General features: G+C 42.8%; 1 protein-coding gene across 3 annotated transcripts in view; it reads right to left on the bottom strand.

Moving 5' to 3' along the window:
* NEK5 (NIMA related kinase 5) overlaps positions 1-19,477 on the bottom strand; it is a 73,938-nt gene that overhangs the window by 46,327 nt on the left and 8,134 nt on the right. For all 3 annotated transcript variants that reach the window (XM_036456499.2, XM_036456502.2, XM_045588641.1), the window contains exons 3-6: positions 12,070-12,167; positions 9,060-9,143; positions 8,905-8,975; positions 7,194-7,280 (exon numbers count right to left, since the gene is read on the bottom strand). In XM_036456499.2, coding sequence (XP_036312392.1) covers positions 7,194-7,280; positions 8,905-8,975; positions 9,060-9,143; positions 12,070-12,167 — 340 coding nt within the window. The remainder of the gene's footprint in view (positions 1-7,193; positions 7,281-8,904; positions 8,976-9,059; positions 9,144-12,069; positions 12,168-19,477) is intronic.

Here is a 19,477-nt window from a genome sequence, read left to right as displayed (position 1 = left end):
TTTGAGCATTTGGTAAGGGAAGGCAGGACTCAAACATAAATTTGTTTTGATTCAAAAGGTAAAATTTGGTTGAGTTAGCAAGGTATGTTCTACACAAGGCTATTGACAGAACCAAAGGTATTGAGCCCACACCTCTCCTTTTCCCCTCTTCTTCCCCCCACAGGCACACATTAAGTGATGAACATAGTATCTGGTACTCAATTTACTTGGAAAATGTGCTTATAATATAATATACTAGAGGCCCAGTGCACTGGTGAGTCCCTTGGCCTGGCCTGCAGGGATAGGCCAAAACCAGCAGTCCTACATCCCCTGAGGGGGGTAGTAGTACACGAAGCAGCGGGGGGCCTGGGAGGAGCCTGGGCCTGGGCCAGGCACTGCTCTTGTTCATCCTGGCCCTGCTGTGCCTGCCGCTGCCAAGGTCCTGGTCCAGATTGGGGCAGTGTCCATGGGAGAGGCTCATGCTGCTGCTGCAGTGCTCACCAGCCATGAGCCAGGCATCTGGCGCCCATTGGTCAGCTGAGCAGTGCTCCCACCGTGGGAGCACTCTGACCTCCAGGGGACAGCTCCTGCATTGAGCGTCTGCCCCCTGGTGGTCAGTGAGCATCATAGCTACCAGTCGACTGTTGTTTAGGCTTTTATATATATATATAGATGACTAGAGACTTGCTCTTTCATACTTAATATTTATATGTGATTGCTATATGTGATTGGCTTAATAAAAAATTACCTTATAGAATAAAAAGCATGAATTTAAGTGACAAAAATGTATAATGAGAATTCAAGGCAGTAAGAAATGAGACAGGCCAGTAAGCCAGGACAAGTGGAATAGGGACACTGAGACAGACAGCTGAACAAATAGGCTGAGCAATTTACAGCATATACAGAAGCCCCCCCCCCCCCCCGAGATAACATCTAGACCTCAGTTGTATTTCAGCTCCAGGCTCAGAAAAACCAGGTGAGTGATGCTGCAGTAACTGATGACCCCCTGCATTTGCACTGATCAATCAGTAGACCTCAACCCTAAAACCCCACCTAGAAAACTGATGAAAATTCTGCTGAAACCCTCCCCTGAGAACTCCCCTAAAGATCCTTGCCTGCAAGAGAGAGATAAAATCCTTAAGACAAAGGACCCAGCTCCCTCTCTCCCTGTGGGGAGCAGCCCACACCACTCCTTTTCCCCTCCAGAACAAAAGACCAGAAAAAACGCTCACTGGACACCAGGAGTCATTCCATACAAGGAAAGGAAATTGTCCTGAAGATACCTGATTGCACATCTGTATTCCATCTGCATTCCAAACCCACAGACTCAGCCCAGCCCACTGACAACACAAGTTTCCTGCCAGTGACTGCGCACAGGGATGGAACTACAGCTCCTGGGTGCTGCCATCATGGACCCAATGTCCCCTTGGCTCTGTGCTCTGCAGCCCTTCCCTCTGGATGTCCCATCCTCCTGCCCCTTTGCCTAAATAAATTTTATTGTTCTTTATCCACGCTGGGCGAGAAGGGGCCACACAGGGAAGGCCTGCATGGCAGCCTTGCAACTCATAGACCTAAAGTAACCACAAAGGGTGGTCTGAAATTAAAGCCTTTTAATTAAAAAGCAGTTTATGGCAGGTAGTCATGTCCTAGGCTAGATTCTTCCCTGACAAAAGTTAATCTGTACCTTAACTAAGCCTGTCTATGGTTGCAGCTATAACATATCATTGGAATGTCAGGGTAACTTTCAACTTCCCTTTTTCTAGACATGTCAGGACACAACCAATGTGCCAGGGCGCCTGGAGACCACAAATTCCTTCATGTTATTGTTATCACGTTAATTGTTGAGTGTTAACTATCCTGTGCCCACCTGTGTAAAAGAAGCAGGTGTCTATCGTTGTACTTTTTATCCAACCCCAAAGGTTACCCCCAACACCCTTTCTTTCTTTGCCTCCCTAATCTATCTTTCATGTAACCCACTGTGATTGTAACGTATAAAACAAAATGAAAAACTGCCATTGTCCAGAGCATTATCCCAATACACTGAGATTCTGCTTCCTGGCAATTGTTGACAGTTTGGCTCAAATAAACTCACAAAAATTCTATACAGGTTTGAATGTTTTCTTACATTAACAATCATCTGAGATCGCTATTTAGCCTGCCTGCATATCACCAGGTTAACCTTTCAGTCATGTCCTATGCTAGAATCTTCCCTGGAAAAAGTCAATCTTTACCTTAATTGAGCCTGTCTATTGTCTTTTGCATCTATGACAACATACGACTGTCAGGATAAGTTCTTTATCTGGACCCCTCCTGCCACCACAGCCACACCAGAGCAGAGACCTCATTGCTGTTATGTTAATTGTTGACTGTTAACTACCCTGCACCCACCTATGTAAAAGATGTGTGTCTATCATTTTACTTTTCACCCAGTCCCAGAAGTGTCCCCCACCTTTGCTTTCTCCCCACCTCCCCACCTCCCTAATCTGTCACCAAGGGATTTCATGTAACCCATTTATATCTTTTTTTTTTTTATTGAAATGTATAAAATAAGGTGCAAGACTGCCATTCTTAGTAGCATTTTCTCAATTTGTTGAGATTTTGCTACCCAGCAATTGTCATCAGTTTGGCTCAAATATACTAATAAAAATTCTTTACAGGCTTGAATGTTTCTATGCTGCTGCTCCACAAATAAAGCCTCCGTGTGCGTGGTGAGGACTGAGATGAACCTGGGAATGACTTCCTGGGCTAGAGGACGCAGCTGACTGTTGCTAACATCCACACATTTGAATGCTGGCCCAAATTCTGAAAAAACAGTACACGGAAACAAAACAGTGCTGCTAACCTAGGTTTCTGGGCTGGCAGCAGCACTGAATTCTGCTCTGGATGGTCGCCTGCCCTTCTACCCAGCCCTGCACCAGCTCATTCCTGCTCATCTGGAGGCCAAACGCCTCTGGTGCCAGGAGTCAGCTTAAAAACAAACGAACAAATGTCTGTTCTTTTATTATACAGAGGAATGTTTACTGTTGTCTTTGTAAATCTCTACTAACTCGGCTTTGCCTTCCTTTTACGTTTCAAACAGTCACATGTCCCTGGGTGTTTTTCTAAACAAATAGACATTTAACTCCCAAAAGGAACTAGTAGTCCAAATGGTTCCAATGGCAGTCAAGCTTTGAAAATTGGGGGAGGGGGGGGGGGCGGGGGGGGGGGGGGAGAGGGGGAATTTTTCTTTTCCTTAAATGAAAGTCGAAACTACCTCATCTTCATCTTTTATCACTATGTATATTAATATTACTCCCGAGCCCTAGACTCTGGTATCACATACATTAAAAAAAGTAGCTGGGTTTTAAAGGTGGAGGACACCTTAATGATTACCTAGCCAGCATTCGTGTTGCTACAGGAAAGGGAACTGAGGCTCACAGAGGCCAAGTGAGTTGGTCAAGCTGGTGACAGAGCCAGGCGTGGGGAAGAAATGTCCTCTGTCATCAATGTCCTTTCAACGGGGCTAATAATTAAATCTGCAGGAGGCAGCCGAAACCGGTTTGGCTCAGTGGTAGAGCATCGGTCTGCAGACTGAAAGGTCCCAGGTTCGATTCCATTCAAGGGCATGTACCTTGGTTGTGGGCACATCCCCGGTAGGGGGTGTGCAGGAGGCGGCTGGTCGATGTTACTCTCTCATTGATGTTTCTAGCTCTCTATCTCTCTCCCTTCCTCTCTGTAAAAAAATCAATAAAATATATATTTTTTTAAAATCTGCATGAGGCAGATTAAGAGAAAATAACCAAATTTAATTATCTATGCACACATGGGAACCCTGCATACGTGAGAGGCTCAGAGTCAGAAAGGGAAAATGAAGTGTTATGACATTCTGAGCTAAGGATGAGGTAAGGCACATTGAGGCTTCAGAGGGGAGAAAAGCCACTGCAGGATGATAAGAACAGATTTTGAGTAATTACAAGTTTGCCTTGCTCTATAGATAGCTCAAAAAGGTTATCTCTGATAATTTCTTATTATGGAAAGGCCCCTAATTTAAATTCTTCTAGGTAATTAAGGGGAAGCAGACGTTTCTTTCGAGCCCACAGGGTCTTGGTTGCCTTTAACTCAAATCCACATACCACAGAAGCATATCTTGGGTGACTCATTCTGAATTCCTCTGTACTAGTAAGACTGGGATTCTGAGCTCCTAGTCTAGTGCTCTGTCATCAGTGCCTTCTATCTTGCCCACCTACAACACTTTTTGCAATAAAATAAATAGTGCCTATGTTGGCAGTGGTATTGTCAGCATTGATAGCTAATTATTAATATGGTAAAGATAGTTATTAATATAAGGAAGAAAGAAAAAGGGAACTAAGTAATCTTAATAAATGGAGAAGCAAGTAACAGTGCAGAATTCCATCTAGTTTCTGGTAAACAGACTCATTCACACACTTCAGAGAACTTAATCCTCAGAAATATCCCCAGGGGTGCTCTGCTCTGCATGCACAATAAGAACCAGATGATGTAATAAAACTTATGGAAATGCACAATGGGAGTCAGGGTGACAAAACAATGTGAGAGAAGTTAGCTTGACACGCAGGCAGACGGGGCAGAGGTTCAGTGGAAGACAAAGGCAGGTGGAACACAGGTAGGGACAGACACAGTAGTTTGAACAAGCCTAATCACAAAAACCAACCATGCAAAAAAGAACAGAATGTTTTGGACACAGAGCAGGAGGCATGTGAAACCAAGGGAGAGCCTGCAGGTGTATTGGTGCCATAGGAACAAAGAAAGTTCAGATCCCTTGCTGGGCAAGAACAATGAGCAAATCAATCAGGTGGCGACACAGATACAGTGCAGGCTTATAGCATGTATATACCCAACTAGCTTCCCTGGTACCCGTTATTTGGGCCCCTCCCCATGTGGGGAGCCTGAGTCTGTAATAAATTTTCCACTTTTTCTTAAACCTTCTGGTTCATGAAGCTCATTCTTTAGCATCGTGAGACACCACCCAGGCAGGGAGTTGGGGGGAGATGGAGGGGACCTTGGCTCACCCTCCTGGTTATCACTAGCTTGGGAACAATTGGAAAGGTAATCAAATTAGATAGAGGCCATGAAACCCCAATAGAATTTACTGGAAGGAAGGTTGACTCCAGGCCCAGGAAAAGTTAGGAATTTGACTGGTTCTTTGTCCTTTACCTGAACCAAGAAGACATATGGAGGATTAACATGAGCCTCATGACAGGGTGTTAGAGCCTGCCCACCCTCCAATTCCCAGGGGTGCATTAATTCCCCTTAATTCACAATAAAACCTTGCCTTCACATTTAAACTTTCCCACGTGTGTGCATTTGGAATTCTTTTCTTGCCACCAAAGAACTTATCATATACATGGGCAACAGCAGGAATAGCACCAGGTGTTAGGCTGGTGGGGTCAGACTGGACCTGGGTTCAGCAGCTCGGTACTTAAGTTCTGGCTAGGAAAGAATTCAGAGCCAAGCCCCAACCTATAAGAGAACATTTACTTACAAAATCACGAAGTAGAAGTAATTTGCAGAAGAAATGGGTTTAGGAAACAAGTTATGGAGACAAAGGAAGGGATCTTTGAGCTTAGAAGTGAGGATGGTAAAGGTGACGTGCCTGGGGGTATGAGGGGCAAGGGGAAGGCACGGGAGTGCTCCAGGAGGGAGAGCACACTGGGTCCTCCATCCTGAGGATTTGGGTTTTTTTAAATCCTCACCCCAGGACACACAGACATGCTTAGAGAGAGAGAGAAATAAACACACTGACTGGGGATCAAACCCACAACCCAGGTTCCTGACCATGAATGGAACCAGCAACTTTTCAATGCACAGGACACAACTAGCTGAGCCGCTCTGGCCAGGCTTTCCTGAGGATTGTAAGGGGAAGCGTTTAGGGGAGGTCCCGGAGGAATTCTCAGCAGCTTCCCAGGCGTGTCCTTTCAGGGTCAGGGTCTCCACTGACGGATTGGTCGGGGCCAGGGCAGGGGGGAGGGGTCATTTTTCAGTGCAGCTGGGGAGGTCAGCTGTGGGGTCACTTCTCTAGTTTTGCTGCTTTTCTGGGACTGGAGCTGCAATACAACTGAGGCCTAATTGTTATCTCTAGGAAGGGAAGGGAGAGATCCAAACCTCATGACCAGGCATTTGCTTGGGAAGGAAAACTCACCCTAGGGATGAGGTCCCACCCTACCACTGTCCTTTGCTGGGCACCCGAGCTTTCCATCAACGTGACCTCTGCCATGTCTGCCTAACTGCTGACCACAGTAAGAAGGCATTGCTGTGGGGTGGGGAAGAGGAGTTCAGAACAAGCAGAAGTGCCTCAGTGATATACAGATTACTTTAGCCACAGGTCCCAGAGAAATTTCTGCCCCCCTTTTAACTACCTAGAAGAAATTGAATTAGGAGCCTCGCCCATAACAAACCATTATCAGCGATAACTCCTTTCGACCTATTTAACAGGGTGAGGAAAACCTCATTTTACTAAAGGTCTGCTCTCATCATATTGCAATGACCCTTTGAAGCCCCTGAGGCACCTTATCTCATCCCTAGCTCAGAATGTCTTAGATACCCATGTCCCCTTTCCATCGCTAAACCTCTCCTACATGTGGGCGCTCTGACTCTCTCATGTAAGTGGGGTTCCCATACATATGTATGTATCAAATATGGTTCCTTTTCCTTCATTAATTTTTTTAATTTATTGAAGTTAGAGAGGGAAGGGAGAGAAAGAAAAAAGAAACACCAATTTGTTGTTCCACTTATTTATGCATTTATTGGCTGATTTTTGTATGTGCCCTGACTGGGAATTGAATTTCACACATCCTAGATAATAAAACCCTAATATGCAAATCGACCAAACAGGGGAACAATCAGTTGCTATGATGTGCGCTGACCACCAGGAGGCAGACGCTCAATGCAGGAGCTGCCCCCGGTGGTTATGCCCTCCCACAGGGGGTATACTGCTCAGCCAGAAGCCGGGCTCACGGGCTGAGCGCAGCAGAGGTGACAGGAGCCTCTCCCACCTCCCCTGCAGGGGGGGTAAGGAGCGAGGGATCCCAGACTGCAAGAGAGTGCAGGCTGGGCTGAGGGACACCACTGCCCCCTTCACCCCGTGCAAGAATGTCATGCACTGGGCCTCTAGTGAAGAAAATAAAATTACAAAGGTATCATAAGAGAGAATCCATCTGATTTTACTGAGACCTTTAAACCCATAGTCAGCCACTCACGTTTTGTTGTTGTAGGGTTTATTCTGACAGATCTCTGGAGACAGATAGTAAGGTGTTCCAATACAAGTTTGAGCAAGTTCTGTAGAACTAGTAAATTATGTTAAATAATAAAATGACATTGTTTATTAATGGAGAAAAAAAGGCTTGAGATATGAACATGCAAAAAAAAAAGGTATAAAAATGGATAACAAAATTTGATGCATGCATATATTAAAGAAAAAATATTGTACATTGATAATAGAGTAATAAAAAGTTTCTTTTTAAACTTATAATTTACCTCCCCAAAATTTACACATTAAAAAAAAAGGTTATGGCCTAAAGTCTTCATAAAGAGGTATAATTGTTACATTACAAAAATTGTTACATTATAAAAATTGTTATATTACAAAAAGTCCCCTCTTCCCAATTATCAAAGAAATGCAATCTCATGATTTAAATTTGAGAAAAACAAAAGTGAGTAAAGAAGAAAAAAATTATCCATAATCTTACCACCCAAAAACAATTATGTTATTGTTAAAATTCTGATATATATCCTTCCTGTCTTTTTCCACGCAATTTTTCACAATACTATGATCATAGTGTATTTAAAATTCAGAATTCCATAATTTTACCTGATATAACAAATATTTCCTCACATCATCAAGAAGTCTTCAATTCATGAATGCTAGTGACTACATAATATTCAGGTACTGGCTATGCCAAGTCCTATTAAATTTAACCATTTCCCAATGATTAGACATTTAAATTATTACAAATTTCACATTATCCCCTTAAAACAAATCCCCAAAATTAGAACATTTAGAAATCTATTGATATTACCCCCAAATTATCTTCCAAAACAGTTACACCTATATATCCAGCATGTGTAAATTTGTTTGTTTCACTAAGTTCTCCCTAGCTTTATGCATATTAAGTTACATCTTGCCCGAGTCAGTTTGGCCCAGTGGATAGTGTCGGCCTGAGAACTGAAGGGTCTTAGGTTCATACCAGTAAAGGGTATGGACCTCGGTTGCAGGCTCCTCCCCGGCCCAGGCCTGGTAGGAGCTCGTGAAGAAGCCAACCAATCAATATGTTGCTCTCTCATAGATATTTCTGTCTTTCTCTCTTTCTTCCACTCTCTCTAAAAGTCAATGGAAAAATATCCTCGAGTGAGGATTAAAAAAAAAAGTTACATCTCAATTGGTAAGTTTAGAGGACACTATGCCACATTGTCACCATTATTCTATCATACCAACATTTATCTTGGGAATTTTAACCTCAGACAAAGTACCATCTGAATGTGTTCTTTTTTTCCATCTGGATGATCTAATGGATTTATTTTTAACCAGGCCCCATTTGCTAGGGAAGGAAAAGTTACTTTATTTTTAAATATATTTTTATTGATTTTAGAGAGGAAGGGAGAGATAGAAACATCAATGATGAGAGAGAATCATTGATCGGCTGCCTCCTGCATGCACCACACTGAAGATCAAGCCCACAACCTGGGCATGTGTCCTGACCATGAATCAAATCATGACCTCCTGGTTCATAGGTCCACACTCAACCACTGAGCCATGTTGGCAGGTGATTAATGAATTTATATAGTTATCTACAATTATCTGGAAACTAAGCCTTTAATATCTTTTTATCTTATTGTAGATAACTTATAATACTTAAAATATACATATTTAGTTGTTGTAAATAGGAAAATATGATTTTACAAAGAACTTACTTGTTCAAGTCTCTTGCTATACCAAAGTCCCCAAGCTTTGCAACGACTCCATTCTTGCTAAGAAAAATGTTCTGTAAATAGAGAAAATGCTATGTTGTTTGAGAGATTTCAAGAAAACAAAAGATCAGTTCTTTGTTCTTTCTCTGAGTTGTTACCTGTGTTTTTATGTCCCGGTGTAAGATCTTCCTGTCATGAATATGTTTCAGTCCTAGAGAAATCTGCACAAACCAACTCAGAATCTATAGAGGAAACATAAATAAAACTTGTGAATATCTGGTGGTCACTGAAGTATCTTCATGATGATATGCAAAAAGAGGGAAATAACATATTGATGTATACATATGTACATGAATGACACTAGTAAGATATAAAATCCAAAATTATGGAGGTGCAAAAAACAATCCAAAAATGTTGGTATCAAAGTGAACTCCAATACACAACAGACAAAAAAAAAAAAAAAAAAAAAAAAAAACAAGCAAAAGAGAGAGGAGGCAGTTTAAATTTTTCATTTTTTAAAATATTAGGTTGCTAACTGCATCAGGGTAGTAGGCAAGCTGCCCTATTTCTTGATAACCCTGGTGCCACTGGTTTTTCCTTTTCAATGGAAGGAGTATGCCAAGAGCACAGAATGAAGGAGAAAGAAATGGATAATATGTGAGGTTATTAATTTTTTTCATGAAATACCAATATATGTGTACATAATATAAAAACAAAAAAATATATATTACCTTTAAGCTTTTTAAGGTGTACTTTTCTTAGTCTTGATTTTATTTACCTTAGCTGGTCATGATCCTCTTTAGTAAAATGTATTTTATGCCTATAGAGATTTATTTAAACTATTCTAAAATCTCATTCGTACTTTGTTTACCAAATTATACAGAAAGCTAAAAGCAATAGGGGGAAAAAAGCTGTATTCCAGATACTATGATTCAGTTGTAATTTTAATTCTTACCCAACAAAGGGAAACTTAGTTTAAAATTTTGTAGAGAAAAGTGTTTTTTATTAAATGTGGGAAAAGAATACCTAGATAGAAAGAAAGCAGAGTTTCTAAAAATATGAAATTTAATATACAATGGAAATGAGCATAGGAAAACTGCTTGGTGATATTGATTCATTAATCATTTGTACATTCAAAATGTTACATTTTTATTTGAGGAAGAAGTTATATAGGCTGATGCTCAAAAATACTAAAATAAAACAAACAAACGGCCTAGCGAAAGCTGTGGGGCCTGTCCAGTGTGGCTCAGCTGGGTGGATGTAGTGAGCACTGAGAGGCTGCCAGTTTGATTCATGCTTCGTCAGGGCACATGCCAAGGTTGCGGCTTGATTCCCAGTGCAGGGTGTGCAGGGGGGCAGCAGATGGATGTTTCACTCTCACACATCAATATTTCTCTTTCCCTCTCTCTCTAAAAATCAATAAAATCTACACTAATAAAAGAAAAACATGCAAATTGACCGTACCTCTGCTACATCCACCAACTACACCCACCAGCCAATCAGGAGCGAGGATACAACTTAACATGGAGTGAGCAGGAGGCATGGGTTTCCCCGGCAATGGAGGAAGCCAAGCTTTCCGCCCACCCTGGCCAGCCCTGGCCTCTGCTCAAGACTATAAAGTTTCAGTTACAGAAGATAAATAAATCCCAACAAAAATGGTGGCAGCCATGAAGCTGGAGAGAACAGGAGGTTTGGGTTGCCCCCAGCGATGGAGGAAGCCAATCTTCCTGGTTGGCCCTGGCCTCTGCTCAAGGCTACAAAGTTTCAATTATAGAAGATAAATAAATCCCAGACACCAGGGCCTCTGCTTGAGTTGCCAAGGGGCATGGCCAGCCTGAAAACCATCACAGGCCCCTTGCCCAGGCTTCCCCATGCCCCAAGGGAACCCCTACTCTGATCTGGGATACCCTTCAGGGAAAATCAGCCAACCCCCACCCATGCACTAGGCCTCTAACCAATCTAATAAAAGAGTAATATGCAAATTGACTGTCATTCCAACACACAAGATGGCTGCCTCCATGTGGTCAAAGATGACTGGCCCCATGTGGGCACAAGATGGCCACCGCAAGATGGCCAGAAGGGGAGGGCAGTTGGGAGGGACCAGGCCTGCAAGGGAGGGCAGTTGGGGGTGATCAAGCCCACAGGGGAGGGCAGTTAGGGGTGACCAGTCCGGCAGAGGAGGGAAGTTGCAGCGAACGGGCCTGCAGGGAAGGGCAGTTGGGGGGGACCCAGGCCTGCAGGGAAGAACAGGGGAGGGCAGTTAGGGGCAAACTGGCTGGCAGGGATCAATCAAGCTGGCAGGGGAGTGGTTAGGGTGTGATCACACTGGCAGGCAGAAGCGGTTAGGGGCAATCAGGAAGGCAGGCAGGCGAGCAGTTGGGAGCCAGCAGTCCTGGATTGTGAGAGGGATGTCTGACTGCCCCCAAGAGGTCCCAGATTGGAGAGGGTGCAGGCTGGGCTGAGGACACACTCACATACACACACACACCCCATACACAAATTTTGTGCACTGGGCCTCTAGTTCTTTATAAAAGAAAAAGAAAGAAAGCTGTTGGGCCATTTCTGGGACTACTTGAGACAGTGACCTTTCGCATCAGTCACATTAGGCCTGTTTGAGATTCTTCTCCATACACATATACCTATCTCCATCAGAAGTACAACTCCCAAGAAGTTTCTTAAAAAAGCTTAGAATATAGTAGGAAAATGTGTTTGTGCAAAAAAGAAAATGAAAATCAAGGGCATTGCTCTTAATAATCAATGAAATGAAATAGCTATTGATAAGAAGAGCTTCTATCCTCCCTAGCAAAGTGAACACAAATTGTAAAAGGAAGAAGAGTGAACCTATAAATATGTCACATTTAAAATGGCCAAGGAATATCCACATTCAGATTTTTTATCTGTGAAAATTAATCTCAGGGACACCCTACATGAGGCTGTCCAAAAATAAGATACTATATTTTCTCAAGCAAACTTCACTCTCAAAGAGATTCAATTTAAGTTCAATTGCAAACATATTCTAGACTAACTCTATCAAGAATATTGATCACTATTTTGTGATTTGAATTCTCTACCAGAAATCATGCTTCATCTAAACACAGTCTATTACTTATGGGATTATAAATTTAATGTCCCCATATAAATTAAAATGGAAATTAGAAGTGTTTTTACCTGATCTTCACTAAATAACACTCCCCGTTGTCTATAGATTCTTTTCATTAGGTCCCCTCCATCACAATACTCCATCACAATAAACAGCCTGTTGTTCTCTGTAAGAAAAAGCATCATTTTGTTCTGGAAGCATTTAAAATATTTACTAATCACTTGCCTTTCAAGTTCTAGAGGATGGAGAATATGACAGAAAAAAAAAAGTAATATATATATATATATATATATATATATATATATATATACACTTAGCATCAAGATGGACTGAATTCTAATTTCATTTCATCACTTACATTTCTTAGCTCTGGGACGCTAAGCAAGTTATTTTTAATTTCTCTGTGCTTCATTACCTCATCTATAAAATGGATATAATAATATAAAAATTCCTCTTAGGATTTTTTATATTATTTGGCCGTCCAAGATGGCCACCCCTGTCATCACAAGATGGCTGCCCCAAAATAATGAGCAACATAAACTGATGAGCAAAAACAGATCCAGAGATAGGGAAGCATCGATCAGACTCTCAAACCTCAGAGGGATGGTAGGGGAGGGTGGGGGAAAGGGAGAGAGATCAACCAAAGGTCTTGTATGCATGCATATAAGCCAAACTAGTGGTCATGAACAACAGGCGGGTGGGGACATACGTGGGGAGGGGTTTGGGATGGGAATGGTGGGATGAGGACAATTATGTGATACCATAATCAATAAAAAAAAATTAAAAAACAAGATGGCCACCCCATGTCACCATAAGATGGCCACCCCCACATTGTCACAAGATGGCCAGCAGAGGAGGGCAGTTGGGAGCAACCAGGCCTGCAGGGGAGCAGTTAGGTGTCAATCATGCCAGCAGGGAAGTGGGTAAGGAGCTATCAGGCTGGTATGCAGAGTGGTTAGGGGCAATCAGGCAGGCAGCCAAGCATGCAAGTGGTTGGAAGCCAGCAGTCCCGGATTATGAGAGGGAGGTCTGACTGCCGGTTTAGGCCCAATCCCAATCCCACCAGTGCAGAAATTTCATGCACCGGGCCTTTGGTCTGATATAATGTAGCAGCTATCTTTCTCAACACCCCAGGAAGAGTAAAAAAAAAAAAACCTGTTTTTAGCCGAAATCAGTTTGGCTCAGTGGTAGAGCGTCGGTCTGTGGACTGAAAGGTCCCAGGTTCGATTCCAGTCAAGGGCATGTATATTGGTTGCGGGCACATCCCCGGTAGGGGGTGTGCAGGAGGCGGCTGGTCGATGTTTCTCTCTCATCGACGTTTCTGGCTCTCTATCTCTCTTCTCTGTAAAAAATCAATAAAATATATATTTTTTTTAAAAAACAACAACAAAAAAAAAACACCACCTGTTTTTAATTTGGGTATAAACTTTTATTTATATGACACTTATTCAACCATGTTGTTAAGTACAATAAAACCCTTCTAACTGACCTCTGTCTGGCCTTCTCACTAGATTCATGGGCACACTCTATCCACTATGTTCACCCATTGAAGGTTACCACTGGTGGGCAATTAGGCTGTAGTATACCCCGTTACCACTGCTCCCACTAATCGAAATCATTTTTCTTGTTCCCAAATCTGTTTATGCCCATTATACTTGTAATTATTAAATAAATGATAAAATATTAATGAGAAACAAAAGATGTGATTATTTCTACACAAACTTCAATGAAAGCGTTGGAGGACTCGGTAAGTGAATAGCTAAAAGAAAAAGAAAGCCATTGACTTAAATGTTGGTGGGAAAACTGGAAAATAACTGTGAAAGCTTTAAAAGAATTGTGTACACAGAGTACCTGTAAATTCTTACTCAACCATAAAGAAAAGAAATTGGAAATTATAAGTGAGGGTAGCCTATGTAAAAAAGAGTATTCACTTTTCCAATCAGAAAACTCATAATGTCGCCGAAACCGGTTTGGCTCAATGGATAGAGCGTCAGCCTGCAGACTGAAAGGTCGCAAGTTCGATTCCGGTCAAGGGCATGTACCTTGGTTGCTGGCACATTCCCAGTAGGGGGTGTACAAGAGGCAGCTGACCGATGATTCTCTCTCATCGATGTTTCTAACTCTCTATCCCTCTCTCTTCCTCTCTGTAAAAAAAATCAATAAAATATATTTTTTTAAAAAAGAAAAAGAAAACTCATAATGTGCTCTTGCAGCATGCTTTTGCCTAAAAAGCTCTTCTCCTGATATTAGCACGACTCTTCACGTTTTTGTTCAATGTCACCTTCCCAATAAGGCCTATCCTGACCATCCTATTTAAAATTGTTCCCTCCACTCCTTCCTCACCCTATCTTATTTTCCCATAGCACCTATCACCTTATGACATGATCTTTATTTTATTTTATTTTATTTTTTTAAATAAACCTTTATTGTTCATATTATTACAAATGTTTCTCATTCCCCCCCCCTCCATTGCTCCCCTCCACCAGGTTCCCACCCAACCCCCTGCCCTTTCTCCACTCCACATTGTCCTCATCCATAGGTGCACAGTTTATGTTCAGTCTCTTCCCACATCCCCCACTTCCCTTTTCCCCGAGAATCGTCAGTTCACTCCCCTTCCATACCTCTGATTCTATTATATTCATCAGTTAATATTGTTCATCAGATTTTTTTAATTCCCTTTGATTTTAGATTCACTTGTTGATAGTTACATATTTGTTGTCCATAATTTTTATCTTTATTTTCTTTCTCTTCTGAAAGAACCCCCTTCAGCAATTCATATAATTCTGGTTTGGCAGTGATGAACTCCTTTAGCTTTTTTTTTTATTAGTGAAGCTCTTTATCTAGCCTTCGGTTCTCAGTGATAGTTTTGCTGGGTAGAGTATTTTTGGCTGTAGGTTCTTGCTATTCATCACCTTGAATATTTCTTGCCATTCCCTGTGGCCTGCATGGTTTCTGTTGAGAAATCAGCTGACAATTGTATGGGTGCTCCTTTATAGGTAACTACTGCTTTTCTCTTGCTGCTTTTAGTATTCTCTCTTTGTCTTTTGCTCTTGGCATTTTAATTATGATGTGTCTTGGTGTGGTCCTCTTTGTATTCCTTTTGTGTGGGGTTCTGTGTGCTTCCTGGACTTGTAGGTCTAATTCTTTCAACAGGTGGGGGAAGTTTTCTGTTCCTATTTCTTTCAGTATGTTTTTGGTATCTTGCTCTCTCTCTTCTTCTGGGACCCCCATAATTCTGATGGTTCGCTTGAAGTTTTCCCAGAGATTTCTTACATTATCTTCAACTTTCTGGATTCTCTTGTCTTCTTGCTTCTGCGGAAGAGTGTCTTCTGGCTCTTTATGATCCAAATCCTTGACTTGATTCTTGTGATCTTCCTTCCTTTTTTTAGGACTCTGTATAATATTTTTTATTTCAGACAATGTATTCTTTATTTGTTGTTGATCCCTTATTATTTCTTGTTGATCCATTATTATTTCTAGTTGATCCCTTTTCATATCCTCATAGGTCTCATTTATTTTATTGGCCTTTTCTAGGAAATACTTGAAAAACCTTATAAGCATGGTTTTGAACTCTATATCTAGTCGCTTTTTGTCCTCCGTTTCTTTCATTTGTGACCTGTTTCCTTGTCTCAGCATTTTCGCAGCTTCCCTGAGTTGGTAGCCTTAAAAGTCTCTGTGTTCAGCTTGAATGGGCGGAGTTTCAGGGTGGAGCCAACAGCCTTGGCTGCCGTCAGCCCCACCCTATGCGGCTCCTGATTCTCAGTATTCCTCAGGGTCCTTCAGTACTCGCTGCAAGTACCTCTGAGAGAAAGGTGCCCTCGAGTTTCCCCCACTACCAAACAGTCTAGGTTCTCCCCCAATGAGCCCTGAACTAGAGTTCAGCTCAATTGGAAGTAGGGTTGGAAGTGGGGTTCAGAGCGGTCTGGAGCCCCTGCCTCCCTCCCGCCAGGGCAATCCCGCGGCACAGGTAACTGCCCGTTCCCTGCGTGCTGTGTGTGTGTCTCCGGGACTTCCTTTCGCCGCTCCCCTGGGGTTCCGCCTTACAGCCCAGGCCCCTCTGTATGAGCCTGTGTCTCCAGGGTCTGGCCTAGAACTGGGGTTCAGTGCAGCCGGAACTGCGGCTCAGCACAGTCCGGAACTTTTGTCTCCTTCCCACTAGGGCAATCTAGCAGCAGAGTCAAAGGTCCGTCCTTTGCGGGAAATGTGCGCACCTCCGGGACTTCCTTTCGCCGCTCCCCTGAGATTCCACCTAACAGCCCCGGCTCCCTCTGTATGAGCCTGGGTCCCCAGGGTCTGGCCTAAAACTGGGGTTCAGTGCTGTAGGAACTGGGGTTCAGCACAGTCCGGGCTTTTATCTCCTTCCTCCTAGGGAACACCAGCCAGGCACTCAGCCACCCCTCCTCTCTGACTCCATCCTCTCCACCTAGCAACGTGTCTCCGTACCTTAGGCTTTTACAGCTCCTCTGATTTTCCTTCTGGTTTTCTCTTTCCTTCTCATTGTAGAATTTCCAGTCAGTCGACTTTCCTGTAGTTCTGGGTAATGTCCATTTTGTATTTTAGTTGTATTTTATTGAAATTGTTGTGTGAGGCTGCAGTTAGGTGTTTGCCTATGCCACCATCTTGGATTCTCCTCTGACATGCTCTTTAAATTGTATTTATGTTTACATTTATTGTCTGTCTTTCCCCACCTTTCCCACTAAAAGATGAGGTAATGAGGCACAGAGAAATTAAAATAATTTGCTTAGAGTCACAGAGCTAAGAAATGATAGTGGTGAATGAGATGAGAATTCAGTCTATCTTGACTCTAACTATATATATACTACATATTTTTTGTTATATTTTCCATCTTCTAGAAGGTTCTAAGATTGCCCCAGAGTATACACCTCTATAACTCCTTCCCCTTGAGTGAAGACAGAACCTGTAAGTATAATGGGATATCACTCCCAAAATTACGTTATTTTAACAAAGGGGATTTTTGCTGATATAATAAAAGTTAGTAATTAGTTGATTTTGAGTTAATAGAAAAGATTATCCAGGTGGTCCTGGCTTAATCACAGAAGCCATTTAAATCTGGGTGTGGGGTCAGAGGCAGAGGGAGTGAGAGATTCCAAGCAGGAGAAGGTCTACTAAAGAGCCATCTGGCAGGAAAGAGAACATGGCCTCTGGAAGCAGACAACCACTTCCCAGGTAACAGCCAGCAAAAAAGCAGACACCTCAGCCCTACAATCACAAGTAAAGGAATTCTGCCAACAGCCTGAATAAGTGTGAAAGAGAACTATGAGCCTCAGATGAGATGGCAGCCCCAACTAACATCTTTTTTTGTAAATATTTTATTTTCTGGACAGTTCCTTTGAGAATGATTCTGGAAGCATTGGGATATTCTTTTAAATACACACACACACACACACACACACACACACACACACATATATATATATATATATATATATATATATATATATATATATATATTTAAATATATATTTAAATATATATTTAAATATATATTTAAATATATATATATTTAAATATATATATATTTAAATATATATATATATATAAATTTTTTTAATTGACTTCAGAGAGGAAGGCAGAGGAAGAGAAAGATTTAAAAAAAAAAAAAAAAAAACAATGAGGAGAGAGAATCATTGATTGGCTTATTCCTTCACACCCCACATGGGGATTGAGCCCACAACTTGTGTATGTGCCCTGACTGGTAATTCAACCTGTGACCCACTGGTTCATAGGTCAATGCTCAACCACTGAGCCACACTGGCCAGGTCCAATTGACATCTTGATTCAACTCAACTATGTGAGACCCTCAGCAGAAAATCCAGCTAAGCCAACCCCAGACTTCTGACCTAGAAAAACTGGATGATACTAAGTGGGTGTCGGTTTAAGGTGTTGGTCGGCAAATTGCGGCTCGCAGAGCCACATGTGGCTCTTTGGCCCCTTGAGTGTGGCTCTTCCACAAAATACCACAGCCTGGGTGAGTCTATTTTGAAGAAGTGGCATTAGAAGAAGTTTAAGTTTAAAAAATCTGGCTCTCAAAAGAAATTTCAATTGTTGTACTATTGATATTTGGCTCTGTTGACTAATGAGTTTGCCGACCACTGGTTTAAGGCATTAAATTTGTGGTCATTGTTATTCAACAGCAACAAACAACAATGTAGAAATTTTTGCCTATTTTGTTCACTGAGATATATCCTCAAGATCTAAATCATGCCTGACATATAGTAGGTACTCAATAAATACTTACTGAAGGAATTTAAGTGGAATTAGTTTCGCCTTAGGAACATCTCACCACATTCTACTTATTTTTTGTATGTTGCTTCAAACCTGTGAAACTGGTAGAGAGGGGGACAAGATGGCGACCAAACAGACGGACTTGTTCTGACCCTGGTCCCAGAACAGATAGAAGCAGCGTCTGAGTCGCTCAGGGAATCTTGATTGGCAGCTAAGGGGCAGCGGAACTCTAAAGGAAGGCAAGGAAGGGTCCGCTGGACAGGATTTCCTGACCAAGCAGCCAGCACTGCCGCGGCAGCTCTCTCGGAGCTGCGGACTCGGAGGGAAGGCTGCGCCATCTTACCAGGAAAGGAGGATCTTCTCTGAGGCCTGGAAAACCCACAATCAGTGCAAACACGTGGATTCAAGGGAGTTCTTCAATCACCCACGGAAAGGTCAGAGCTTGTGGGATAGCTTGAGGTTTCCGGGGCCCCGCTGCGCCAGCAGCAACTGCAGCCACTGCGCGCCCCGCGCCGAGCAGCGCCGAAAGAAGGCTGCGCTGCAGCGAGAATCCTGCCTGGGGAGACCCAGTGCCGGGTCTGGCGTAATCTTCCCCAGTAGTGGGACTCTTTTTAAAACACCAAGGGACACGGAACAGATTGTTAAAAATCGGGGCTATCGGACAGGCGCGGACATGTGCATTCCACAGAAACATTGGATTTTGCAGGGGATAAAGCGGGGTGTGTGTCCCAACAGCGAAAGCGAAAGTGGCAGCTGCGCCTCAGCTGCTGGGGTGGCAGAGACAAAAGCGCGGGCTGGGACCCCGGAAATCTGCATCCGCAGAAGCCCCCCACTGTTGGGTCTGGCGTGATTCAAGAGTGGGCGGGGGTCCCCAAGGTTGCTACTAGTGAGGTTCTCTAGGGAGCAACCCATTCTGATCTGACACAGTGGGAGAACAGAGGAGTTGGAAAGCAGTCTGTAAGTGCGCGCGACTCGCCCATCACGCACCTGGGCTGGTTCCCCTGCAACACTTTGCTTCTGACTACATAGGAGAGATCACCCAGATTGGCTGACCCTAAGAGACAGCAGGAGGAAACTGCTTTTCTGGAAACTGAGAAGCAGAGCAGGGAGAAATCATCCAGGATTCAGCTTCAAGGCAAAAAATAAACAAACAAACAAACAAACAAACACCCCCGGCATTGAGTGCCACAGAAAAAGAAGGCTAGAGCAGCCAAAAAGACTGGACATCAA

Source organism: Pipistrellus kuhlii, unplaced genomic scaffold (genome assembly GCF_014108245.1).
Source record: "Pipistrellus kuhlii isolate mPipKuh1 unplaced genomic scaffold, mPipKuh1.p scaffold_m20_p_3, whole genome shotgun sequence".
NCBI lineage: Eukaryota > Metazoa > Chordata > Mammalia > Chiroptera > Vespertilionidae > Pipistrellus > Pipistrellus kuhlii.
This window is presented reverse-complemented; position numbering and strand designations above follow the sequence as displayed.